The sequence below is a fragment of the Lissotriton helveticus genome, chromosome 8 (assembly GCF_964261635.1).
Source record: "Lissotriton helveticus chromosome 8, aLisHel1.1, whole genome shotgun sequence".
In the NCBI taxonomy this organism is placed as follows: Eukaryota; Metazoa; Chordata; class Amphibia; order Caudata; family Salamandridae; genus Lissotriton; species Lissotriton helveticus.
In genome coordinates this window covers 740868975-740896833 of record NC_136069.1, presented here as the reverse complement: position 1 = coordinate 740896833, position 27859 = coordinate 740868975, and the positions used below count along the sequence as shown (strand labels likewise).

The 27859-nt window shown below is 44.1% G+C and overlaps 1 protein-coding gene across 3 annotated transcripts in view; it reads left to right on the top strand.

The window, feature by feature from the left end:
- Positions 1–27859, top strand: part of LOC144772892 (acetylserotonin O-methyltransferase-like) — a 719863-nt gene that overhangs the window by 177909 nt on the left and 514095 nt on the right. For all 3 annotated transcript variants that reach the window (XM_078657563.1, XM_078657560.1, XM_078657562.1), the window contains exon 3: positions 776–905. In XM_078657563.1, the coding sequence (XP_078513689.1) occupies positions 776–905 (130 nt within the window). The remainder of the gene's footprint in view (positions 1–775; positions 906–27859) is intronic.

Sequence of the window (27859 nt, the reverse complement as noted above, 5' to 3'; positions counted from 1 at the left end):
CCCGCAAAAGCGATTACCAGGTATGCTGGTGCCCCTGAGCTTAATGGCTGTGGGCCCACTATTTGCGGTATCAAAAATATTAATGTACTCAGGATATATGCCTGATTAGCAGGTGAGGGCTCCGGAGCCGCGCTAGTGAACGGCCATTCCTTCCAGCTGCTGGCCACACCTCCTGGCAGAAAAAAAAGTTATGGAAATGCTTTAATCAATGTCAATGAAAATGTATGTCTCTGAACACCATTCCATTTCATCACACTATGCCACTTTAAATGTATCAACCAAATAAACATCAGTCTCGGCACACTAGATGTATTTAGCCTTCTGGGACCGCCTCAGTAATTAGAATGTTGAATTCTATTGGCACAGCAGCTCAGGAAGCAAGTCAACAAGCACACAGCCCACTTTTTATGCATTCTCACTTAGAAACCATAAAGGTGATGGATGTAAATGTGTGAATCAGTCCTAACATATTGAAATCCTTCTGTGTAGAATTCTATTCCACAATTTTTAGTTCATATTTGCTATTACAAAAGGTGCAAATGTTTTGTAAATTAGTGTTGGCCATGCCATATTAGGAATATTCTAGCCAAAACTACCAGGCGATTAATCACTGTTTGTTTTGTATTAGTAGCACATACTAATCTTCACTCCTGTAATTACCAAAGCAGTGAACAGCCTACTGTGGCATTCTGTTTTGTATTGGTATTTGCCATTATGTATCAGTATGTGAGATGCCATTTTCTTTTGATGATTTGAATCCAATTTTTCTCCACAGCATTTTACAAGAACACACACCTATCAGCTCTCTACCTTACAAAGTCCAGTCCGAAGTCCTTGCATTCCATGATGATGCACTTTTCTCATACAATATACAAGTATACTGAGTATTTGGCAGATGCTGTGAGGTAAGCAAAGAATGGCTTGTCATATTTTTTCTATTGTCTTATGCTCTTGTTAAATCAGATTCCTCTCAGTCTTAACACATTTTTGTGATTTCACAAGAATGTTCCTTGCTTTCTGATTTCATTCAACTTTCTATAAAAAATCAAGAATTTGCAATGCAATAGGTCTTGCATTTACGCGAGTTCAAGCTATTGGCATTGTAAATGACAAAGGGCCAGATGTAGGTGGCCATTTACCGGGCGGTAATGGCCGATTTCGGCCGTTACCGACCGGTAAATGGGTTTTTGGGATGTAGGGGGCCAATTTTACCGAATCGGTAAATTTACCGAATCGGTAAAATACCGATTCGGTAACTTCTAGATGTAGGTGGGACTCTTCTGAGTCCCAAAGGCCTTTCAGATTCGGTATTTTACCACCCAATCCAATTGGGTGGTAAAATACCGAATCCAGGTGTGCCTGCACACCTATGCCATGTGACAGACAGACATGCCCTTAGGGCATGTCTGTGTGCCAGATGGCACACATGCCTGCATTTGGGGTGCTACAGGGTGTCAAAGTGACACCCCCTGCACCCTTGCTGGAATCGGTATTTACCGAATCGATAAATACCGATTCGGTAATGCCCATTGATTCCTAAGGGCTTCAATGCCCATAGGAATCAATGGGCATTACCGAATCGGAATTTACAGAATCGGTAAATACCGAATCTTAACGATTCTGTATTTACCAATTCTGTAATACCTACATCCCCCCCCCTCTATTTTACCACTTCTTAAATACCGAATCGGTAAAATTCGGTATTTAAGAAGTGGTAAAATTAAATTACCTACATCTAGGCCAAAGCCTTTTATTTATGTTTAAAAAACCAAAACATAAATAAAAGGCATTGTCATTTTCAATGTCAATAGCTCAAAGTCGCGTACACGTTAAACCTATTGCTTTGCTAATGCTTGTTTAAACCTAACTCGGCTTTAGAGTAATTCACTTACAGCCTGATTCATGAAGCGAAATAGCGCCCGCAATGGCTGCGAAAACGCAATTGCGGGTGCAAAACACGGAATCGGCATTCAAGTACAAAATAGCGAAATCGCTAAAAAATAATAGCGATCGGAATAGCGATTACGCTGTAATAGTCGCAGACTCCGGGAAGTCGAGCATTAGCGATACGGAAATAGCGACCAACCACGGAATCTGCGAAATGAATAGCGAAACGCAATATTGTCTCAATCGGCATTCATGAAAGAAATACATTAGCGAAAAAGCGCTAAATCGCACGTTTGCGCGGCGCAATTTAAGGACAACTCAAAGCAGGTGGTAACCATAAAAGCCATGATTAACCAAAATTTGAAAAACTGTTAGCCAATCACCAACAGGTCCAGGCCTGACCAATCACACATAAGGACATTCAGCAGCAGCATTAGGCGTTCCACAATGCCTGGGATGTACATGGTGGTGAGGCGGCGAAGGCTACAGCGAGCAGCACGGAGGAGACGCATGAGGCAGGCAAGGATCTACCGGCAGCGGGTCACCTTGCTGGGCAAAACCAGAGAACAGATTTATGCAAAATACAGGCTGAATGGGGAAATGATCACCTGGCTGATACAAGAACTCGACCCCATCATGCAGCACCCAACAAGGCGAAACAATTCTGTGCCCACACATGTGCAGGTATTGTGCAGCCTGCACCTCCTGGCCTCCGGCAGTTTCCAGGGCATAGTAGCCGCTGCTGGGGGGATATCCCAGCCCACCATCTCACGCTGCCTCCACACTTTTGTTGACGCCATGCTCAGCCAGCTCCACCGGCACATCACATTTCCCATGAGCCAACAGGAATTGGACCTGACAAACTACAATTTTATAATGTTGCCCATTTTCCCCATGTCCTCGGCTGCATAGACTGTACCCACGTCGCCATCTGCCCACCAGCTGGCACGGAGTATATGTACCGCAACAGGAAGTCCTACCACTCCCTCAACATACAGATGGTCTGCAATGCCAAGACCATCATCACTGACATTGTGGCCCAGTACCCAGGGAGTACCCATGACTCCTTCATCTTCAGGCACAGCGGACTCCACACACGACTGATCAGGGGAGAGTTTGGGGAAGGACACCTACTTGGTAAGTACACTTTGTCGACAATGTCACATTGCTATGAAGTAACTGCGCTGCACAGGCAATCAACATCTGCTCCTCTCATTCAGGTGACAGTGGCTACGCCCTACGGGAATACCTCCTGACCCCTTACCTCAACCCTGCCACACCTCAGCAACGGCGCTACAATGTTGCGCACATCCGGACAAGGAACTGTATTGAAAGGACATTTGGCCTGCTCAAGAGCAGGTTCCGTATACTGCACAAGACAGGTGGGGCCATGTATTACAGTCCTGCAGCGTGCTGCCACATTGTGGCTGTCTGTGCAATGCTTCATAACATTGCAACCAAGCGCCGGATACCAGTTGACATCTCAGGCAGTGAATCTGAGGGGGACGACCGGCCACCAGCACATGCGCACCATGCACGCGGGGAGAACCCAGCTGAAGGCCACAGACGTCGCAACCACATCACAGCTAACAATTTCTAGCCCACCCCCTTCCCCCACCCCACATATCACAATTGCATGCAAAATGTAATGATTACACAAGGCGAATGTGTGCAGCAAAATAAATGTAATTGTTTGATTCACAAGAAAAAAGGGCCATGGTAACAACTATTTACAAAATGCAGTATTCCTGCATACTGCATGTGAAGGTTCATGGCAGGCTTAGCTTCAGCCTGCGCCTGTGTCCTTGACACAATGTCATTGGCGCCTCCGGCGCACAATTCCCAGGCGCCTGTGAGGCTCTTCCTCATCCTGGGCAGCTGTACCAGGCGTAGCCCTGGTGCTGCGCCTAGGTGGGGGGGCCTGCGTGGCAGAGTGGCTGCTCACACTGGAGGCACCCTCACTCGCATCGTCTCCCCCCACAATGGCCGGTAGCACAGGTGTATGCAGTGCGGTAACGGCGGTGGTCAAGTGCTCCAGCACCCGGGTAATGTCCTCGCAGCACTGGACCAGTTGGTGCTGCTGGGTCAACGAGCGCCGCGACAGCTGGGTGGTGGCATTTGCTGCCACATAATTTGAGCGACTATAGGTGGACAGCCGGCTCAACAGCTGGTGGTGGCGCCTGCTTGCAACACTGCGGTGCTTCACCAGCGCTGCAGTATTGTCCTCCATTGCCGCCGTCATGCGGTCCATGGCCGCCGTCATGCGGTCCATCCGCTCGCCGACTCCCGCCACATTGCGGCCAATCTTATGCAGCTGGAGCTGGATGGCTCCTTGCTGCTGCGACTGGCGCTGGTGTATTCGGAGCATGCGGCGCTCCACGCTCATGCAGGCATGGAGATGCCCATTGCCCCTCCTGCTGTGCGGCCGCTGTGTTGCGGATGTGGCTGGCCCAGATCTGGTTGGACGAGCTGCAGGTGGTGTAGCAGCTGGTGTTGCAGGTGCGGCAGGCACTGGAGGCACATTGGTGGGGGCTCTGGTGTTGGCAGCCGGTGGGCCTGCAGATGTTGCAGCAGGTAAGGTGGGGGCTCTGGTCTTGGCAGCCGGTGGGCCTGCAGATGTTGCAGCAGGTAAGGTGGGGGCTCTGGTCTTGGCGGCCGGTGGGCCTGCAGATGTTGCAGCAGGTAAGGTGGGGGCTCTGGTCTTGGCGGCCGGTGGGCCTGCAGATGTTGCAGCAGGTACGGTGGGGGGCCTGGCTGCTGGTGTTTGCGCAGCGGCAGGGGCTGGTGGCTGGGTATCGGGTAGGGATTCCTCCTCCTGGGCCTCCTCATCGATCAGCAGCCTCTCGCTGTCACTGCTATCATCCGCACCTGTGAGGGTAAGTGGATACTCATTAGGTGCATGTGACTGTCAGACGTGCAGATGTTACATGCATGCTGGGTGTCATTCCCTGGATGGCTGTGGATTTGCGCACTTTGGAACCTTTCTGGCCGCATTGTGGTACTACTACATTGTGGACATACTACGTCTCCCACAATGCTCAGGGCATTTCCTGATGCACAACATAGGCATGACTAAGGGCCAATGAGTGAGCCTATTTGGTCAGGGACGGTCATAGGGGACAGGGTCGCAGGCGCATGCCACTTACCTTGGGTGTCTTGGGTGGGGCGGGAGGAGTCCAGAGGGGTCACGCCAACACACGCCTCCCTCTCCAAGGTGTCCTCTACCTGGTCCTCCAGGGGGGTGTTGGGTGGGACAGTCGGTCCACCACCTCCAGTGCCTGATGCCTCACCAAGGCGCTCCGCCACCCTCTCCTTGGCACGCCCTCGGAGGTCGTACCAGCGCTTTTTCAGCTCCTCCAACGACCTGTCCGCAACGCCCACAGAGTTGACGCTGGAGGCAATCCCACCCAGATCCTCCGCTTCTCCTGCTCTGGGACCCTCCTTGAGTTGGCTCCAAAGAGCTGGTCGTGGTTGGCCACCACCCCTTCTATAAGGTTCTCCAGCTCCTGCTCGGAGAACTTTAGTTTGCGCTTGCGGCCAGCGCTGGTGCTGGGGCCAGGGAGAGGTTCGTCGGACATGGCGGTCGCAATTTCGGCCGGTTCGGGAGTCGCTAACGGAGGTTTAGCGGCAGCTTTCCGTCGTGAACACTCGAATGATAGCGTCACTGTGGTGTTTGGGGGTGGGATTTGGCTGCTTCCTGGTTGTGATGTCATCACGGTGCTCGGAATGCGTCTTCCCGTTTTCCAGATCCCGCGAGAATGCGACTCGCAATCCCGATCGCACGGGATTGCGAGTCGCAATCACGTGCGATCGGGATTGCGAGTCGCAATCCCGTGCAATCGGGATTGCGAGTCGCAATCCCGATCGCAGGTAGCCGGAAATAGCGATTTTTCTGCGTTTTTTGTAGGTCGCTAACGGCTTTAGCGCCCGCGTGCGAGTCGCTATTTTTTTCCCGAAAAGTACATGAATGCCGTTTTGCGTTTCCTCAATAGCGAGTCGCTATTAATCGCTATTAGGGACACGCAAAACGGCCCGTACATGAATCAGGCTGTTAGTTTTTGGAAATGTTACACATGTAGGGGAGTGTAAGTGATAGCTGGACACTGAAAACTGGGTGGAGTCTGTGCATGACTGTGTGAAGGCATGCTGTGCTGGGTGGGTTCTTAAGAGCAGCTCATTCCGGGCATGGTTTGCACTACCGTATGAAGGCATGCTGTGCTGCGTGAGTCCTCTGGGGCAATGATCTGTTGCACAAGTGTGTAAATGGATGTTTGTTGGAATTGCTTCTGAGGTGCGGGTGAATCAAAGCCCAGTGTGCTAAACCCGTTATTTTATAGGGCATGAGTGGCGAGTGTTTACTTTAGCGGTTGTTATTTCTTGGGCAGCACAATCGGAGCTTTGTGTGAAAGCATAAGGCAGGATTCTTTTTTAATCTTTTGGATCGACGAGAGAAAGCAGGTTGGAGGTGTGTAGTACTGAAAATCAGTTGAGTAATGTTTTTGCATGGCCTTTTATGTGCTATTGGATTTCTGGTGGCTGTTGCATGAGGTGTGAGTCTGTGGGGGAGATGAATGCAAGAAAGTGGCCGTGAGGGCTGTTGAGGGCGTGCACTGGGGCTATGAGGCTTGAATGGCTGTTTGCTTCTCTCTGGAGATGGCGGTGGATCGGGTAAGGTTTGGTCTGGAGCCTTGTACATGGTGTGCAAAGCCTAGGTCTCTTTGGTCCGCGTGCACAGGGATAGATGGGTGGGGGGCAGGGGCAGGGGGGTGTTTGGAAGTGGAGGATAAGAGCATTTGTTCAAGTGGCACTCAGTGTGACAGCTGTCTGACATTCATTTGGATCCGCTTGGGAGGGAAGAGGGGGCAAGCCACACCGACAACCATTTGTGTGTGTAAAAGGCCGCTTTATTGAAACAGGTGCACATCACAATTTTATTTTCACTGGCATTTGCCTTACAAAACTAAATTCTCTCTAAACATCAATTTACCTGACCCCTTGCTTTTTCCTCCCACCACCCCTACGATCCCCACATGATAAAAAAAAACATCCTGCAACATACAATGCATACCTTTCAATAACATTAAATAATACACAATCCTATCACATAACATTTTTGAAACTCCTCCCCTCCCAAGACCTCCAATCGTATCTGCCTTCTTGCAACTGTAACTAACAAACCTCTAATGTAAACTTCCAACCTGCCTAACCTTTCCCCGCTCCTGTTCACCAACTGCCCAAAGTTAACTATAAACTACCAAACTCCAGCCAAACTTGGCCAACTTCAAAAACAACTCCGCCACCCAGGAAAAGGCGGGAGTTTAGGCGACTACTCTGCCTCCCCCTTTTCCTGCCCCCCCTGCCCCTCACTCTCTGCTCTGCTGAAGCTTGCTCCGTAGCCCGTCACCCTCTACGCACCCCCATCAACCTGGACAGTACTTCTCGCTATTCCAACAAATAAAGGTCCATCCCCATGCGTGAAAGGTGAACACCGTCGCCCCTAAACAATTCCGGCGCATCATACCTAATGTCCCGGTGCCATATTCTCGAGAAGCCTAAATGACGACAAAACCTAACCATTTCAACATTCACCTTCCTCCTGGCCTTATCGACTGCCCTAGGCTTCACTGCACCTCTCCACACCCGGCGCGGAACAAACTCGGTCCAGACCACCTTGCACCCCGACCATTGCCTCTTGATCTCTTCCAAATCCCTATTTATGGGCCCCTCATCAACACCAAACCCGACTCCTTGACCATGTCGTTTTCCCCTAAATGAAGGACCAAAACATTAGGACACCTCCCCTCCACCAACATCCCATTAAGCGTCGCCTCCAAATCCCTCCAGAGCATACCCCCTTTTCCCCTCCAACATACATTAAAAAAATTAGAATTAAACCCCAGATTTTCTCCAAAATAACTGTCCCGGGCTTGCACCTGGGCCCCTTTAACAAAGGAATGGCCCACGATCCACACTGCCATATCCCTGGCGAGGGGACCCGCCACCAAACCTGAAACGAGAATCAAGAGTAAGAACAGGAGCAGCATAGACAACCGCGCTATCATTGGCTAACTGCACAACGCACATAGCGCCTGTAACATTCGGACGACCACCTACCCAAACGCGCGCTGTCCCCTCGCCCCCACCCTTTGCTGCGCACTTCCGAAGCCGCGCCGATATGGAAAGAATGCGTATCATAGCGCCTCCCATCCAAACCCAGCAGAGCTAAAGTTTTCCGCAATTTAGCCAGAAGCTGCGGGCCTGTAGCCGCCCGCCCATTCGCATGCCTGAAAACCACCCCTTCCGCCGGCGCCCCGTCCTCAGTCGCTACCCCTACCACACGGGGGATATCCCTTCCCAATTCGCCGCCGGCAAAGACACCCATCGCCCCACGCACATCTGGCCCGTTTTAGACTTTTGTAGACAAATGCAGACCTTGGCCCCTCTAAAGGAAACCTCGGACCACAAAATTGCAGCACTTCCTCTGGCTCCCTACAACTCAGACACCCGAAAAGCCCCCGCAAACATCCACAACATTAGTGTAGCGAACAGCCAGTGTTCCCCCGCGTCCCTGCCAACCTGCGACAAGGCCCCCACCACCCATTCCATCAGCTCCAAGGACAAGGGTTGCCAAACCCGGCACCTCTTCCCACACTCCCTGGCCCAACCCTCTAACATCCGAGAGCCAAGCTCTCCAGGGAAAATTGCAGATTCGCGGTTAAAACATGTGGGAAAAAAAACTGAAACAGTGAAACCGGCAAAAACAGAGGCGAAGGGCATTCTAGACCCGGGAAGTGACTTTGGAGGTGGATGTTGTTGCTGGCTATGTGCGGGGGGGGAAGCAGAGGCTAAGGCCAATACATTTCATCAGAGAGAAAACTACAAGGAACAAATCAACTACATAGGTGCCAAGTAAGACCCGGTGTGGACTTATTGACTGGGCAGGTGGGAGAAGAAAGCGGCAGCCGAAAGGAACGAGTGGTGAGGAGGCTGGGAGGTGAGTAGGTGAGGCTCGGTGTTAAAAAGTGGATTTAGCGCAGAGACGGATATGGCGCAGAGACGGATATGGCTCACTATGAAGAGGCTAAGTCTGATATAAAGAAAGGTTTTGAAAGTAAAATTTAAGGGATTAAGCATCGGCTATAATTCATCTCAGGAAGGGGAGATGCCCTGGTCTAGCAGTGTATTGTCATCACCGCGTGTATTCCTATGCAGTATTTACCTATAGGGAGACAAAACAAACAAAACAACCAAGTCTCCAAAGTTGACTCTTCCACTGACTGCGGAGGCAAGGTAGCGATCATCGGACGCGCCCCGAGGTGCGACTGATTGCGAGGTGAGCCAGGCTCCGCCGAGACCTGCGGGCCTGCTGGGCTTGAGGACCGCGGTGTGCGGTGTGCTCACTCGCACTGCCCCGCTGCAGCTGAGTAGATCCCGGGCCTGTTTGAGCCACGCTACGGCCTGGGGGATTCTGCAATCTCACAGCTTAGCGACGTTCACACTGCAGCTGGGGCTGGGGCCTTCCTGTTCAGGACTGGGATGCACGAAAACCTACCTGCTCTGTGGCCATCGGGCCCCATGAGGGGAACGGCCAGCATCTCTGTCATCGGGCGCCGTGGGGGGAAAGGCTGGGTGCTCTCCTGCACGCCGTGAAGGAAGCGTCCAGCACGAGGAAGAAGACCACAATCCCCAGCAGCCCCCTGTGATTCCAGGCATACCTCTGACGCACATCTGACGCTCCAGCCTACACCAGCCTGCGCCCGGAGGCGCTACAAATTGGGCGAGTGCTCCCCATGGCGAAGCCCGGGCCAAGGGCAGGCCTGTCCGTGCCCGCCAGCACCCGATTAAGGCCACTCCTCTAATGACCAAAATTGGGTAAGCATAAGCTTTTGGGTTCTCAAGATCAGGGGGGATTAAAGTCATAAATCCCTAGAAATTCGAATTCCATAATCTCATATTTGACCTCTGCGGTTGGTGCTTTGAACAAGGAGATTGCCAATGCGGAAAAGGAACTGGGTTTGGGCTCAAGTCCCTGGTGATACCTCAGGAACTGTGTCATTGGCCAATGTACCTCTGGAACCAGTGGTTGTGATTAGTAGCCCACTAGAGAGGAGCAAAACTCAGTCCATTGATATTGTATCTCCCGAAGATGCAGATAAAAGTTTGGGGGTTTCTTTGTTGGCAGGGTGGAGGTCACAACGGGCAATTACGAAAGGTTCCGGTGGGGTTAAACGTACTACCAGAAAAATAACCAAGCGGCATAAGGGTCCCAAAAATATTATACCAAAGCCGACACTGGGAATTGATGAGAACGTTGAATCAACAATACGATCACTCGTTGAGGACTTACTCACTGCCCGCTTTGAATCGTTATTGACTACAATTGCCAAGGATGTTGTTGACACTATGAACTCTTGTGTGGCGGATGTAATGAAAAAATTTGAGCGCATAGATAACTTTTTGGATTCAAGTCTGAGGGACAAAATGTGTGTTGCAGATGTAACTAGGATGCCAAATTCACCATCAATCCCATCTGTAGTAATAGGTAAACCGGTGGTGGGAAACAATACAGGCACTCACCTGTTGCCGCCCCAAGGGAGGGTGTCAACTTTAAGCAGGGAGGCATTGTTGATGTTCCCCATGATTCGGGCCTGAGGAGAGTAAAAGCATCTAATTATGTTCTTTGTACAGATAGTCCACAAATATTAGGTCGGTCCATAGCGTCCAAAGTGAGCCCAATTCATAGTAACGAGACCAAAACCCCTAGTACCAGTAGAATTGACCTCCCCCCAGAGGCTGCCCCATTGGCTACAGTACTTATTGGGGTTCCCCCCTAAGTGTCTCTGACGTTGAGTCGACTGCGGCTTTGCTATTCAAAGCAAAAAACTGGTGTGATAATTACTGTTCTGGGAAACACGAGATTTCAAAACACATCATAATGGCAAGACAGGTATCTTGGTGGGCAATCGACCAAAACAAGTCCAGGGCGACTGCATCATAATTAATTTCAACAAACGGGATATAGCTGATAGGCTGTATTGGGACGCCACTGTTTCCTGTGGAGGAGGAATTGTTTTTTTTATCCTCCAGTTAGTCCTAGCGGTGCTCCTGGCAGGGCAAGTGCTAAACGTACTTACCAAATACCGGTGGGCTGGTCTAGTACCTAGAGTCTAGTTCCTGACACCGATAGTTTATCTGGGGGGAGAGAACCTTTAACTAAAAGGCCAGGATTGCTGGCGAGGCCTCATGGCGTAAACCTACCACTCTCTAAAAGATTCTCCCTACTTAGTGTGCTGGCCTCAAACGATTGACTAGAGGACAAAGAGGACTGTCCTCCTGTTGTAAGACCTAACAATATCGATGGTAGCATGAATAATAGAGAGGTTTGTTCACCTGGCCTACGCACTATCGACCTGGACAGAGTTGATACGGGAGGTGAATACTCAGCTCTGTGTAGAATCTTGAGTTGGAATATCGTGGGCCTAAGATCTAAAAGAGATGACCCAAATTGGTTAGCCTTTATAAGAACATATAATACAATTGCCCTCGAGGAGACCTGGGATAAGGGAGAAAATTTTGGGGTAGACGGTTTCAGTTCCTATTTTTTACCTGCACGTCCAGCTTCAGCGGTCAGAGCAAAAGGTGGCCTCATGTTTCTACTCTCCCTGGAATTAAAGGGTAGTTTAAAAAGGTTGGAGATAGACTCCTGCTACTGTCTGATAGTTGAAGTCAGTAAGTTAAATTACCCGAAACTATTATTAGTGAATTTCTATAATTCTGGGGAGAGTGATTTTTTGAACCAGCATTTAAGCATTTTAAAACTTTTCTTAGAAGATGATAGGATAAAGCAATCCACTTCATATCATGTTTTGCTTATGTGTGATTTTAATATTCATATGTGTGAGCTGCATTGCTCGATAGATTATTTGTTTGGCTATAGTTATGCTACATTCCCACATTGTGTGCACTCGGCACAGTGGGGAAGGCCTTGAGACCCTTTTGACCAATGCGGATTTATGCAAACCTGGTTTTGTTAATGCTAAAGACCGGTGTCCTACATTTAAATCTAAGGGTAGAGATACCATTATAGATTATATTTTTTTGTTTCCCTTGCTATTAGACAAGGTAGTTTTTTACAATGCCTGTGAATCGCTTTTTAGTGATCATAATCCTGTTACCCTAGTTTTGGATAAAAGCTGTGGACTATTGGGTAAGAAAGTTAAGTACTCGATCACAAGCAGGGTGGTAACATGTGATCAGGGGAGGAGAATTAGATGGTCCAAAGTAACCCGGATACCTTTTTTATGGATTTGTGTGACAAAAGCATAGAGAACTTTGCTATCCGTGCTGATCCCCTACGCTCTAAGGAAGCGGTTCTTGGAGCTTTGGAGGGTATCTGTAATCAGATAGCTCGTGACTTAACTGTTACGACCAAACCGAGAATTTCATGTGGTTTAAAATGGTTTGCTATTAATTGTTCACATGCCCATCGCTCCTTAGTCTTAGCATTGAAAAAACAACCTCGGGACAGTGAATTGATAGCCAGGTTGAGGAAGTTGTATAAGAGCGCAGTGTTCAGTCAGAAAGCAGAGATTAAGACAGAGGCATGGAATGCTCTACTTTCCGTTGATGTATTAAGGGATAGTTCAACATTTTGGTCAATCATTAATACCCCTTTCTTTTGTGGTGAGGCTAATGAGGCCCAGGAAAGTAATATCACAGAAGCCCAGTGGCTTTCTCATTTTGAGGCAGTTTATGATTCTAGTGAGGCTTCAGACTGCTTCCCGGGGTCTTAACTTTTACCCTTGATTGAGTTTAATAAGGAGGAAATAGAGAAAGCTATAAGAGACACCTCTAGTAATAAGGCTCCTGGCCCAGTTGCGTCTCTGCAGATTTATATAAAAGTAATCCAAATTTCTGGGCTAAATATCTAGCAAAAGTTTTTAATGCGTCGGGTTCTGCAGGATTCCCTGTTTCATGGTCGCAATCAATTATTATCCCTATTTTTAAAAAGGGTCAGAGAGGTGATCCGCGGTGTTATAGACCAATATCCCTCATTAATTCCACTGTGAAGATTTTAGGAAAGGTAATCTTAAACAAGATTACAGACTGGGTAAATGAGAGGGAGATCTTGTCTAACCTACAATACGGGTTTAGACAAGGTAGAAGTACCATGGACCAGTGCCTTAATTTATACCTTCTTATAAGTAAATATGCCATGGCCAAAGAAGGATGTTTGAGGATGGCATTTATGGATCTATCCTCCGCGTTTGATCTGGTTAACAGGTCAAAGCTATGGAATATTTTGATGGAAAAAGACCCCTGTCTTGTATACTTTTTGGCCAATTTACACCAAGACCTTACAGCATCGGTTAGGATCTCCCAGGATGGCAACTGCACAAATTCTTTTAAATCAACCAGAGGTGTTCAACAGGGTTGCATTTTGGCACCCCTGCTTTTCACTCTTTATATTAACGACCTGGACAAATCCTTAGTGGAGGCATCCCTAAACATCCTGAGTGTAGGAGACTGTCCTATTCCTGTTCTCCTATACGCGGACGATGCAGTCCTCTTACGCTCGTACTGCGGTAGGCCTTCAGCGGCTCTTGGATGCCTTTGAGGCCTATTTGCACTCCTTAGATTTGGTAGTAAACATCGGAAAATCACATGTTATGTCAATAGGGAATAGACCAAAAAAGGTTAAGGGGCAGATTTATGTTAACTGGCGCATCCCCAGGGATGCGCCAGTTAATGTGCGCCACAGTGCGCCAGAGTTCCGCCACCCATGGTGCGCCGCATTTATAATGCGACGCACCATGGGGCAAAAACGGCACAGATGCGTGACGCATCTGTGCCGTAAAGGTGACGCATTGCTGGAGTTGCGTCGCAAGCGCGACGCAGCTCCAGCAAGGCTCGGGGGTGCCCCATCTTAACAATGCTGCGTCAAGACCTACGCCTGCTTCAAGCAGGCGCAGGCTTTTGACGCAGCATTGGCCTGAAAGTGACTGAGTGAAATCTTATAGATTTCACTCAGCCACTTTTGCGAGGCGCACCTGCCCTGGAACGCCCACCCTGCGCCGGAACGCCCACAAGCGGCGCAGGGCTTTACAACGTGACGCATCTGCCTAGATGCGTCACGTTGTAAATCGTTCGTAGGGATGCGCCACGTTTACGCCGCCTTGCGTGACGCAACAGCGGCGTAAACGTGGCGCAAGTGCCTCATAAATCTGCCCCTAAATCTTTTTATTGCAGTGAGCTGGAAGTTACTTTGGTGTCCTCTTTTACTTACCTAGGGGCCCTATTTGATTATAGGTCCTCCTGGATACCGCAACAAAATGCTAAAAAAAATTCTGTCATTCGCTCTTCCCTAGGTCTTTTAAGGTTTGCACAGCGCCTGGGGGCCAGACCCATAGAGGCCATTTTAAAGGTTTTTAAAGCTAAATGTCTGGCCATTGCGGCCTATGGATCCTCTATATGGGGTTTCAAAGAGCAGACTGGGTTACAGACAGCTGAAAATATTTTTTTTACGAAGTCTGCTGTCTGTACCACAATCTACCCCAACGTACCCTGTACATCAGGAACTGGGGCTAGGCTATGTCTCTGATATTATGAGCACTGCGCCATTGCTTTGTTGGCTCAAAATCTGGCTAAATCCCGAGCTAACCCTGAACCAGCGGATCCTGAGGGACTGTGTTAATTTAGATAAGTCTCCCAAAATTAAGTGGCTGTCCTATGTTAAATGTATGTTAGCAAAAATAGGACGCCCGGAACTGTATGAACCCGAAAAGATTCAGAAGGAGGATGTCCTGTGGGTGAAATTGAATTTCAAGAATTTACTAAAGTTGAAGCGAGAAGAATTGGAGCTTTCCAAACCTCTAGTTAGGGCTCACTACTTGTTAAAAACAACCATCTATATTGAACCCTACTTGGTCGTGGTGAACAACTCTTTCCATCGTTGGCTTCTAATTAGGCTCCGTTTCAATTTCATCCATTTCCTATTGGGGGATTTATCGGGGTGGTGCAAACCTGAAGATGCAGAACCCTGTCAGTGTGACAATTTCTCAACCCAAGAAACCTTACATTTCATGATGTTTTGTCATTTTTATTCCATCATTCGAATGAAATTCTTGGTTCCTATCTTGAGAGGAATGGGTTTTGTCCAGGTCAGACCTTTGTTAGTTTTCTTATAGACATTGTGCAACCCAGGAGATATTTTTAACATCGCTTCTTTTCTTGCTGCTGCTGTAAGGCTAAAAAAGAATAGAAATCAGATCATGAATTTTGTCTAAAGAAGATTATTAAGCTAATATGACATTTTTTTAAAATGGTGAATATTTTAGCCAGGACGTTTTTATCTGTATATTGTCTTTTATATTTTGTCTAAATGTTTTGTAATATGTCTGATGTGTTCTGTACTTTTATGATTTTAACTAATCGAATAAAGTGGATTGACTGACTGACTGACTGGCATATTTTCTTGAAACTTAGGTTTGCAGATTGGCAGAGAATAAATATGGCTTTCATTTTTTTGTTCCTAAATTCTAAAAGTGGTAGAGGGTTATAGTTGTTTAAACTTTTGTCGTTGTCTAAAAGATTCTATCTTATCCTGAAACTGAAGCAAACATTTGTAACACCGCTATCGTAATTTGTGACAGGAGAGCACCGAGAGCAGCAGCCCAGTGCCTAAAACCGCTAAACTTGCAGTGCGAATAAAATCCGCTGTTCTTGGTGTTTACCTTTATTGGCTCCAGCGTTTTGAATTTTGTCTGCTTTGTATTTTTCATTTCCTCCCTCAAGTCAGCACATTGGTATTAACGCACCGTAACAAAGGGGCACACACATTGAACATAACAGGCAGTATAAAGGAGGATGATCGCTTCAGACTGCGATCGAGACTCACTGAATGCAACCGGGCAATGCAAGCATAAAAACAAGCATTTGCATTGCAATAGCACTCGCATTTACACAAGACTGTTTGTATTGTATCACAGACAACTTGGGGAGCACAGACAATGGGAGTGTGGGTGGGGGATGAAGGGGACTAGAAGGCACATACAAAGTAGTGCTTACAGTCTAAGTACTGTGTAACACTCGAAGTAAAGGGGCCAGTAACCATGGGAGGGTATAAATGACAACATGGCCAACATAAGGAGGGACTAACAAGCCTCATATTCAATCAGACATCAACATTTATGAAAGAAAGTGACACTAGCCAATTAAAAACATGGGTGGGGAGTGGGCGAAGATTCCATGGAGCTTCCACTCCATACTGGCATACTGCATGCCTCGCAAAGCAAGCAGGGCATGAACGTTGCCGCTATAGGCCCAACCTAAAAAAGACTAGAATGAGTTGAATTCAAATCATTATGCACTTGTGGAAATGCTGAATTATGTTTATGGCCAAGTCTGGGACTTTTTTGAATCACCCTACTGCTCGCAAACCTCGCATTTCAGCTATATCTTGGCACCAAGACAAGGACATTGCCCTTCCCATTTATGCAACTGCACAGCATCAAGGAATACGAGTATAACTATCTCTAAAAAGCATCAGACCTAAAGCTCTCACCTTCTCTGACCCTGAGCCTTTTACCATAGCTTGACAAATTGTGTTCACCTAATTTAAAAGCTAAAGCTAAGCTCAGGAGATCAACAATTGGTATAATGGCAGACCTAAAAAGAGGAAAGTGGAACTTAGCAATACACATGTGATGGAGCAAGATTTCATATGTAAAGAAACATGCTTGAATTCAGCCCTCTCGAAATAACAGATAACATATTAATCAACATGTTTTGTAAAACTAATAATTGCACCACACGACATTTCTTGTATCTAGGGGAATCTTACCTATGTGCTTTACTAACAAGTAATCCGGGTGTCTTAATATGGCTGCTAAATACGCGGGAACTGTTCTGCGCATGCGTCTGCTGCATCTACGTAGTATGACGTTCTTTGCTTTTGGTTGGAATTTTTTGCAGCTGCGCAAAAGTGCCCAAAATAGCCGCTTTCAAACTCACATGCTGTTGCATATGCTTTTGCTTTAACTAAAATGTGCGTGTTTTGCTAATCTGCTAATGCAATAGTTAAAATAAAATAATGGGGTTAGAGTAGAAACAAATGGTATGCAGTGCATTCATTTACTTTCGTATTCTAACGTGTTTTTCTTTGACTTTATTATTAGCTCTTTTTTGGGCCTGAAGGGTGTCTGCATTCTCCATCTAGAATTGCTGCGCGTGCGCACTTGTACTTCAAGATCCTTGAATTCATTGCAATTGAACGTCTGCCAAGTCGCATCTTACCAGCAATGCGCCTGAGAACCTCACCTCTTGACCTGGAGATAGGAAGAAAAGCAAATGAAATTTTATACATAGTATATGAAAGGAAATAATGCTGGGTGGAATAAAAGCTTGGGAAAGTAAAATATGGGCGGGAACATAGATTATTTAAAATAAAGGAAAATTACTTCATACTGGTATGGAGAGATGACCTCTCTCCGTCCTACTGACCAATCAAATGAAGGGAATACACAAATTTGCAACATTTGGTTGGTGGTACATATCCTGGAAAATGGTATAGCTAAGGTAGGCTTAGTCAGTTAGCTTGTCCGACTGGTCACAGACCTGTCAATGACCCAACGTATGCTGACGGAGATCATGAATGTCTCAAAGCTCAGAGGACTAGCAGAGCACTCTGGAAGAAGATTCAGGAAATTGCTGAAGGAGAAGACTCTGTCAAGTAGAAATGTAATGAGAGTAGCTGCAAAGAGGGGTGTAACTCTGGCGTTGTCCTGTCCTGCACCTGTCCTGACCTGTTGGCACGTGTCTAGTCGGGAGCCCTTTCTTTCTAGCCCTTGGCCAGGGGTTGGTCCTCACACCATTCTAGGTAAATATAACTCTGTGTGGTATGTCATTGTACCGTTTCCTTTTCTCACCCTTCCCAGGAACCAATGTCTAGTAATATTACTAAGTCTCTAAAGATTCTTGTTTTTATCATTATTTTTCTCCTTGAGAAGTTGATGACAGATGTATGTTGGATTTTGACTCACAAAATATTGCATAGATAAAGAGTTTACAATTTTCCAGAGTCTGTTGTTATTTCATGATAAAATTAAATTGTTACCCTGTACCTATTATTCTAACTACCAGATCCATGGACCTGAGTGATTATAAATAAAGTGACAAGGAATTGATAACTTATGTTGTACAGGTATAAAACTATAAAATCCTGATCGGCACGAAATAGATTACCAGTTTAAAATATGTATGTTTATGGGTCCAGGTGAATATGGTGTTAGAAATTATCCTAAACTGGTAATCTCGCGCCATTAGTATTCCTTTGGTAGCAGAGCTATGGTTTAGGTTTTAGTTAAGATAGGTAGTTAGTTGTGTATTGCTTTTATATTGATTCATGTTTTTAACCAAAACCCTTTTGTATTGTTTCATGTTGTCCAGGATTCCCTGGGGATTTTGAATAGCAGGTGGTAAATGGAAGCCACACTGCAGTGAAGTTACTTGCCTTGATGAAGTATGTGCAAATAGTTAGGTAAAACTTGAAGCACTAGTTAGGTATTATTTTTTCTCGTTTAAAAGTGAGAGTGATTGATAGCAAAGGAGTTCGCTGGTGAAACTTTGGTATTATATCACCTAGAAATGGTAAGTCTAAAGAAGTAACAGGTCACTTTTTTTGGTTGCGTGAAGAATAAGCGGAAGAAGTTTTACTCGTAGTGTGTGAAGGGTAAACGGAAAGGTTTTACTCACTGTGAAAGAATTTGACAGTTCTTTGAATTTAGTCAATCAGGCACAGTAACAAATGTTTTATGTTGTTAATTAATGAAATGTGTAATTGAAATTCAAAGAAATTAAATTGTTGTATTACCTTGCCAATGAGGGATCAGTTGCGGTTGCTGCACTGACATCACTAAGAGCTGCGCTTGGATTGGTTGAAACGGCGGGTGTGTAGCGGAGGTAAGTTTGTAAAGGAGGGATGAGTACAGAGAGTCAAACTCACGTCACAAGAGAGCCGTGCAAGCATTGGTTAAAGTGTTTCTGTAAAATAAATGTTGATTGGTCATTAAAAATAAGAGACGTGCTGGTATTGGAGAAACATTTCAGAATAAATAAAAAAAAGATTAAACTGCAAAAATAGAATTTTCAGTGCTAATAGATAGTTGTGATTATATGTGGAATTTCGATCCAACAATAACAGGGTCCTGTCCTGATAGAAGATATATAGATTTTGCCCACGAACAGTACATTAGAGGAAGGCCGAACATCATGTATGGAGAAAAGAGAAAAGTGTCATTTATGCAGAAAAATAAGAATTATTTTAAAAAGGATAAGCCCATTAAAACAAGAGAAGGTATTGTTATTAGTCCTCCAAAAACGTCCGCATCATACATGACGATAGAAAGAGGCTACCACACTTGTGTATGGTTAGAAATTGGATAGAATACACAAAAGATGATGGAATATTAGCATTTCCAGAAGAAGGAACATTTAATGGAAGAATTTTGCACAATTTATGAACTCGCATGAATGAATTAGAACCGAGACCTAGATTAATGCAGTATGAAGCTTTAGACGAGTGGGAGACAGAGGCTTTCGAATGAGACAGATCCTGATGTAATAGAAAATTAAATACATTTTACCCTAGATTTCCCAGAGAGACTCGAGGTAAGCAGATGAAACAATAGAGAAAGTTATGATAGTGGAAGGATTATATCCGGTATTTACCACAGAAGATACGACAGGAAGTAAATGTACTGAGAAAACAAAACATTTAGGAACTGGTAAGGAGGATTTAGAAGACCTATTAAAGAAAAATCTTCCACCTTATTAGGAAGAGACAAATAGAGTTACCCCTAGTGCCCCGTTCTTAAAAACACCCTTGGTTCCACAGATTGTACATGAGACTACTATAGAAAAGGTGTTGCAAGAAAAAGAAAGAGAAGCAATAAATAAACTTAGAAGTGAAGTGATTAAAAAAATAACCCAATTAAATACTAGCCCTGAAGCCCTAACGATCCCAGTGACTGTAGGTCCAGTTGATCTGTTGTATGGAGATAAGCAAACCAGTCCTAAAACTCCAGTTCTGACTACTACAATCATGCAACCCTGAAAAGAAAATATAATAATTGATGATCAAGCAAGTGAGTGTGAGTCAGTAATTTCCCTAATGGATTTGCCCAAAACAGAGCCAATTATTTATTTGATCAGGAAATTTACCCCTGGAGGCTCAAACGAGGTACAGAATGAAACATCTACAGGAACAAAGAGTGCCACTGTAGTGACCCCAGAAGAAATTGAAAGGTACACACTAGAAATAGAGAAGCCAAAATCACATCCAAAGGAGTTAGACATCTTTAAATTAAGGGTAGAATTGGAAGAAATGATAGCTGGAAATGTAGGGTTAGAGAGATTGAATTCTTTCAGCGAAGAAGAGTTATTCATATGCAGAAGCATCACTCGAAATATAAAAATATTTCATAAGAAATTAATGAATTTGGTCTCAGAAATGGGAATTGACATAGGTAAATCCAAAGTTTGCAGAAGCCATATAGAGCAGAATTTTCCGACAAAGATTTGGAGAACATGAATGTGTCAGTGAGAAAATTGCAGATAAAAGAATTATTGTTACAAAATGGGAAGACTTATATAGATGGAAAGCAAGATGGACAAAGAAAATGGAAGAAGCACAGGCGAATCGAATGACATCTGAATATGTAATGAAAGAAACAGAAAAGGTTGAAAGGTTGTGTCCAATAAGAGAAGTTCCAGGAGGAGGTTATGTGCATGCCCCATGGTCCAACAGGATATTTTGTCATTTACAAAGGATTTCCCAAAGCTTAGAGAAACACCTGTAGAATGTTACAGGAAGTTGAAAGGTTTGTGAAGGTTTTGAAAGTGCTGCTAAAAGATCTAGATGTTTTGTTTGATATAATTGTACCTGGTGACTTATAGACTTAATGTAAAATTTCAGTAGATTGGCCTAACGATGAGAACCCAAGAGATGTAAAAACAGGAGCCCCGTCAAATGAGGTAATGAAAAAATATACTACTAAGCCCTGATGAAGTTCTGTCAGGAACGAAACGCGTTGGCTGAGGCCTTTTAAAGTTTGAATAAATAAAGGATTGATTTTTCACAATATTACGAAGTTTTGGACTTTTACCTTTGGTGCACCATCCTAGTCCTCAAGAATGAAAAAATATCATCACTTAATAACTTATTTGAAAGGAAAGGTCCCCCCAAAAGAAACAGATTGGATAAAAATAGACAGAACAACCTAAAAAAAGGATGAGTCTGTACATGCATAATATGAGCGCCTACAGGTATTTAAACAGTACAGTGGGTTAGAAAACATCGATAATAAAGACATGACACACTTTGTCTATCATTTTGTGAGTGGATGAAGGACAGATATATCCCAAATGATTAAAGAACATAAGTTATGTGGCAGGCAAGCCTATTGACGCAATCCACAAGTATGCAAAATACTGTGGGGATGAAGTTGATAACAGACTAAAGAAATTAGAAGAAAAAGTAACGTGGGCTCAAGTTAAATTAACAGAACAGGAACTACAGTTAAGTTAGCAGGCAAATAATCAAGGAAGAGGGGAAGGTTAAGGTGAAAACAGTGGAGGTAAACCCAGAGGGAGATTGAGCAAAGAAGAGGCAAAGAAAAAGTTTCCCTGTCATGGGTGCGGACAATTGGGGCATTGGAAAAACAAGTGTAAACTTATACAGAATAATAATGTCCAAACTCAAAATTTAAATCCACAGACACAGAATGAGGTGTCAATGAGGCAGCCGCAACAGGTAATACAGAATCAATTGCCACCTGCCCCTATGCCAGATTTGTGAGTCAAGCCAAGTACAGTGTGGACACCAGGGGGCATATTACCAACCAATAGAGATAATTTTTGTCTCTAACTTGTTTAGAGACAAACATTATCGCCGCAAATCGGCGATTTTTATCGCAGATAAACCTTGCTATTAGCAAGGTTTATCGCAAATGCGATAAAAAACAGCCGCAATGCATGAATATCGCTGAAAAGTCAGCGATATTCATGCATTATCGAGCAAATGCTCTTAGCCATGTTATCCACCTCCCATTGGTTAACATGGCTAAGAACTGCTCAGGGCAGGTGTTAGCTTTTGGAGATATTCGCGCTTAGCGCGAATATCTCCAAAAGTTGGTAATAGGAGATAGCGATGTTAGCGACTGTTTCCAGTCGCTAACATCTTGGCACGCCCACTTTGCATGTCATTAGTGATAAATATCACTGACATGCAAAGCGGGGCCCAAGATGGTCGCTATCTCCTATTAGCTGTCGCTAACTGGTGTTAGCGACAGCTTGGTAATAGGGAGATAATTTTATCTCCGCTTTCTTGGCTTTTAAAGCCAAAAAAGCGGAGATAAACCCCCTTCAGATTCCTGGAGGGAAGTGGTAAGAAAAACTGAGTAAATCCACAGTTTCTTTTACAGACACATTTTTTGATGAGGAGACTTTGACGATGCATGAAGGGGGGAAGAGGAATGCGTACTTGGTGCAACCTTGCTGGTAGATCAGTCAGGCCCCTACATAGAACGTAAGGTAGAAGGAAATGACTTCCCCTTCTTACTAGACACTTGTGCTACCCGTTCTACTGTGAGAACAGCAGACATCCCAAACCTACCCCTCTCGGGAGCAGCAATCCAAGTAGTGGGCATTACTAATAACAAGATTAGGACCCCTATTACAGAACCAATGGAGGTATGTATTGGCAACTTTAAAGAAATGCACAAATCCGTAGTCTGTGACTCAAGTCCTGTGAACTTGATAGGAAGGGATTTATTGTGCAAATTAAATTGCACCATTTATTGCTCACCGGAGGGTGTTGCAATACAGACTGCTGATGAAGACAGAGTGTACAAAATTATGTTAGCGAGACAAAGGACTGAAGTTAAACAGATAACTACAGATGAGCTGCCACAGGAGGTTAAAATACCGTAAACCCTGATGTGTGGGATTTTACGGAAAAGAAGTAGGATTGATGGCAAATGTCGACCCAGTAAAAGTGACTGAAAAGGAAGGTGTAGTCTATCCAAATATCCGACAATATAAAATTAGCCCAGAAATAAAAGCATGTGTTGCAGCAAAAATTGAATGTTTGGTTGCAAGGCATACTAAAAGAAATAATGAGCAGTCCATGTAATTCACCTATAATTGGCATAAAGAAACCAAACGGCAAATATAGAGTGGTCCAAGATTTACGCAAGATAATTACAATTTTCATGCTATGCTGTCCGATAGTGCCGAATCCAGCAGTGATCCTCTATCAGATACCATGGAGTGCAGGATGGTTCACTGTAATCGATTTGTGCCATGCCTTTTTCTCCATTCCATTGCATCCAGACAGTCAGTTTTTATTTTCGTTTAAAATTGACGAACATGTTTACGTCTGGAATCATGTTCCACAAGGGTACACAGAAAGTCCATCAATCTTTAATCAGATTTTGAAAAAGTGTCTTGAATCTCTGGTATAGCCCAGACAGTCTGTCTTGGTGCAGACCATTGATGACTTACTAGTCGCCACAAAGACCCGAGATGATTGTGTCATTGATTCAATTGCATTGTTGAATTACCTGGCTGAAGGAGGACACCTGAGAACCTACAGTTTTGTACCACTTAAGTCAAATACTTGAGACACCAAATAGAAAGAAGGGTCAGAAGAGTAACTTCAGAAAGAATTAAAATAATCAGAAATATGAAATTACCACAGACACCGAAAGAAATCAGGATGTTTCTAGGAGTTGTGGGTTATTGTGGGCAGTGGATTGTGGGATTTGCAGTGCTAGCTAAACCATTGATACAATTAACAAAGAAAAAAGCAAAGGATCCAGTAGATTGGGACGATGAAAGCATGACAGCTTTTGTGAAATTACGCAACTGTCTCTGTGAAGCACCTGCATTAGGAATGGCAGATTATTCAAAAGAGTTCACATTATTCTGTGACGCAAGGGAAAAGTGTGCTCTCTCACTCTTAACTCAGAAACATGGCCTAATGTGACGCCCTGTGGCATATTGATCTGCCACTTTGGACCCAGTGGCATCTGCATTACCTGGGTGCCTAAAATCTGCAGCAGCAACTTGCTAGAGTTTGGAACAAAGTGAATCCATTGCAATAGGACACCCTGTGACAGTGTATGTCCCAAGGTCAGATAGAGATGAATTCTGAAGACGAAAATAACCAACGTGTGCCACAGAACAACGAAAACAAAAGTGCATTTGGAGAAAGTCAAAGCACCGTGCCAACTAAGAGACTCAGAAAAGGTGATACTTGGCCTAGTATTATCAAGAGACTGAAGTATTGCCTTAAAACAATAAATGAAGAACCAGAACAAGTAAATGAAATATTAAGTTAATCTGGACCGTCAACAGAAAAACCTAAAAGGGGAAGTCCACGGCTGAAAAGACTGAATAATAAATTCAAGGGTCTTGAATGGACATATGTGATTCTTGGGGATTTTGAAAATTTGGAAATAAGTAGAGACAGTGATGAAGATTTAAGTGTTGATTGAATTGACGAAAAAGTGAGACTAATTTGAACAATTAAAATTCGCAATTTGCATTCCATCTAAAGTTAAAAAGAGGAGATTAAGTCTCCTTAGTCAGAAATGGCTGATAATAGAGCTGTTGGAAAACCGAAACAAAATTGTATAAAGACATGTTGTAGAATATGCATATGTAGTATATTGATAGTGCTCATAGCATGGTTAGGACTGACAATGTATGAATGTAGGAATATATGACATTGTTCTGCATCTGTTCATCAACTGTTGTTTTTGCATTTGTCACCCCGAGTGGGAAGGGTATGCTCAGACGTGAGTCCTGTGCTCTCTACACCACTGGAGTCAAGCTATCCTGGCTGATGATGACTGATAGCCAGAAACCGGTCCTAGGATGCTTGATTCCGGTCCAGGGAAGACATGGCTTGGCAGTTCGGGCTGGACTGTTCCCATGAGGCACAGGGTCAAGGCTGATTTGCATATGGCCATGTCTGAACTGGGGTGGTGTGGAGAGCAAAAAAACGATGGATTTAGGCCCAGATCTCTGTACTGGGGTGAATGTATGACATTCTTCTGCATTCTGTCCATCAACTGTTGTTTTTGCATTTTTCACCCCGAGTGGGACGGGTATGCTCAGACGTGAGTCCCGTGCTCTCCACACCACTGGAGTCAAGCTATCCTGTCTGATGATGGCTGATAGCCAGAAACTGGTCCTAGGATGCTTGATTCCGGTCCAGGGAAGACATGGCTTGGCAGTTCGGGCTGACTGTTCCCATCAGGCACAGGGTCAAGGCTGATTTGCATATGGCCATGTCTGAACTGGGGTGGTGTGGAGTGCAAACAAACAATGGATTTAGACCTAAATCTCTGTACTGGGGTGAATGTATGACACTGTTCGGCATTCTGTCCATCAACTGTTGTTTTTGCATAGGATTGACAATAGCCATACCTTATCTAATGACTGCAAGTAAACAGAATGACACTAGTACACATGGAAAGATGGCTAACTTTAAACAAGTCAGAGTAGAATTAGAAACACCAGATGAGACAGATTTACATCACAGTATAAATAGAAATGAGACAGATATAAATGTTTCTGCTAACTTGTTAGTACATTATGTAGAAACAATGGAAGTTAGTGATTGCTATGTTTGTATGAAATTACCGACATCAGTAGTAGAAGAAGTGAAATATCATCATTTACCATTGACATGTGGTATTTCATGTAGTATTCTAGCTAGTTTGTAACTGGAAAGTTACAATATTATTATTCTAACATAGATGTGATCTTTTCTGAAATTCCACTGTGTAGAAATATGAATCCTGTCCTTAGCAGATTCACAATTCATGGGTGAATATTTCCTAACAATAAAAACTTTAGATATAGCTGAAGTACATAAAGATAATCTAACATGTAAGTTACACGATGAAGAAAAAATATTTTTGAATTTAGTGGAGAAAAGGAGACAGGATTTCCATAGAAGGGCTACTGAATCGAAACCTCAGATACCTAAATGGGCTGAGAGGGAAGATTTTATTGCAACTGGCAAGACTCATGCTGCTATGTCCCTGGATCTTGAGAAGAAAAGGAAAATCTGTCTCCATAGGTTAAAAATAGAGTATAACAATGTATTCATTGGTTCCAGTGAATGTGAAAACAATCTCCTGATAATCGGGGGTTGGGGACTAAAAGGGGGAACTAATCCAGTAGTTCATGTAGTTTATTATATTTGGGGAAACAAAGCTTACTTAAGGCTGCCTGATCATTGGTATGGGAGTTGCTATTTCGGAATAGTATTTGCTAAGGTATATCATGTAAAAAGAATCCCTGGAAGCAATAAAGGAAATAATGGACTAAGGACAGAAAAGAGCTAGTTTTTCAGAAATTTTAAGAGATATATTTAGTGCATTGATACCTTCAGTGGGAGCAATTCTGAAAATGCAAAGAATTTGTAAATTATCTACAGTGGTTGATCGCTTATCAACTGACACTGCTGGTGGATTATTATTGATCAATACTGAATTAGTTGCGGTAGAGCTATGGTTATGCAAAATCAACTTGCTCTTGACATATTATTTGGAAAAGAGGGCGGTGTCTGTAAAATATTGAAGGCGCAACATTGTTGCACTTACATAACTGACAAAAGAATTGAATTGTCAGAAATATCACACATTTGGAAGAAGAATTGAAACCACTGGAGGTTGATAGTGCATGGAAGAGACTAACTAATGGTATTTCCTATGTAAGTAGTTGACTTTCTAATGTAGGAAGAAGCATTGTAGGTCGAATTCTGATTCCAATAATGGGAATAGCCCTATTAGTATTAATGACAAAGATTTGGTGCAAATGCTGCAGACATAGAAAATGGTACACAGTAAATGAAAAGGGAAAGAAGAGAAAATATGATGAAATTCAACTTGAGGAAATGAATGGAAATATTTAAAAAAGAAAGAAAGGTTTTCAAAAGAAAAGGGAAAGGAGAAATTCTAAAGTAATAGAAGAAATTGAATTGGGAAACTTCTAAAGTTGGCATCTGGTTCAGTAATTAGTGATGGCATAAAATGCCATTAAAGAGGGGATTGATGAAGCAAGGTTTCATATGTAAAAGAAACTTGCTTGAATTCAGCCCTCTCGAAGTATTATATAACAAATTAAACATGTTTTGTAAAACTAATAATTGCACCATATGACATTTCTTGTATCTAGGAGAAGCTTACCTATGTGCATTACTGACAGGTAATCCGAGTGTCTTAATATGACTGCTGAAAACGCAGGAACTCTTCTGCGCATGTGCCTACTGCATCTACGTGGTATGAAGTTCTTAACTTTTGGTGGAAATTCTTTGCAGCTGTGCAATAGTGCCCAAAATGGCTGCTTCGAAATTCACATGCTAATGCATATGCTTTTGCTTGAATTTTGCGTGTTTTGATAATCTGCTAATGCAATAGTTAAAATAAAATAATGAGGTTAGAGTAGAATAAGTGGTATACAGTACATGCATTTACTTTCGTATTCTAAAAATTTTTTCTTTGACTTTATTAATAACTCGTATTTAGGCCTGCAGGGTGTCTGCATTCTCCATCTTGAATTGCTGCGCATGCACACATGAACTTTGAGATCCTTGAATTAATTGGCATTGAACGTCTGCCAAGTCCCATCTTACCAGCGATGCGCCTGAGAACCCCACCTCTTGACCCGGAGAGAGGAAGAAAAGCAAATGAAATGTTATACATTGTATATGAAATTAAATGAAATAATACTGGGTGGAATAAAAGTTTGGGAAAGTAAATTATGGGCGCGAACATAGATTAATTAAAATAAAGGAAACTTACTTCATACTTGTATGGTGTGATGGCCTCTCCCTACTCCTACTGACCAATTAAATGAAGGGAATACACGCATTTGCAACATTTGGGGGGTGGTACAT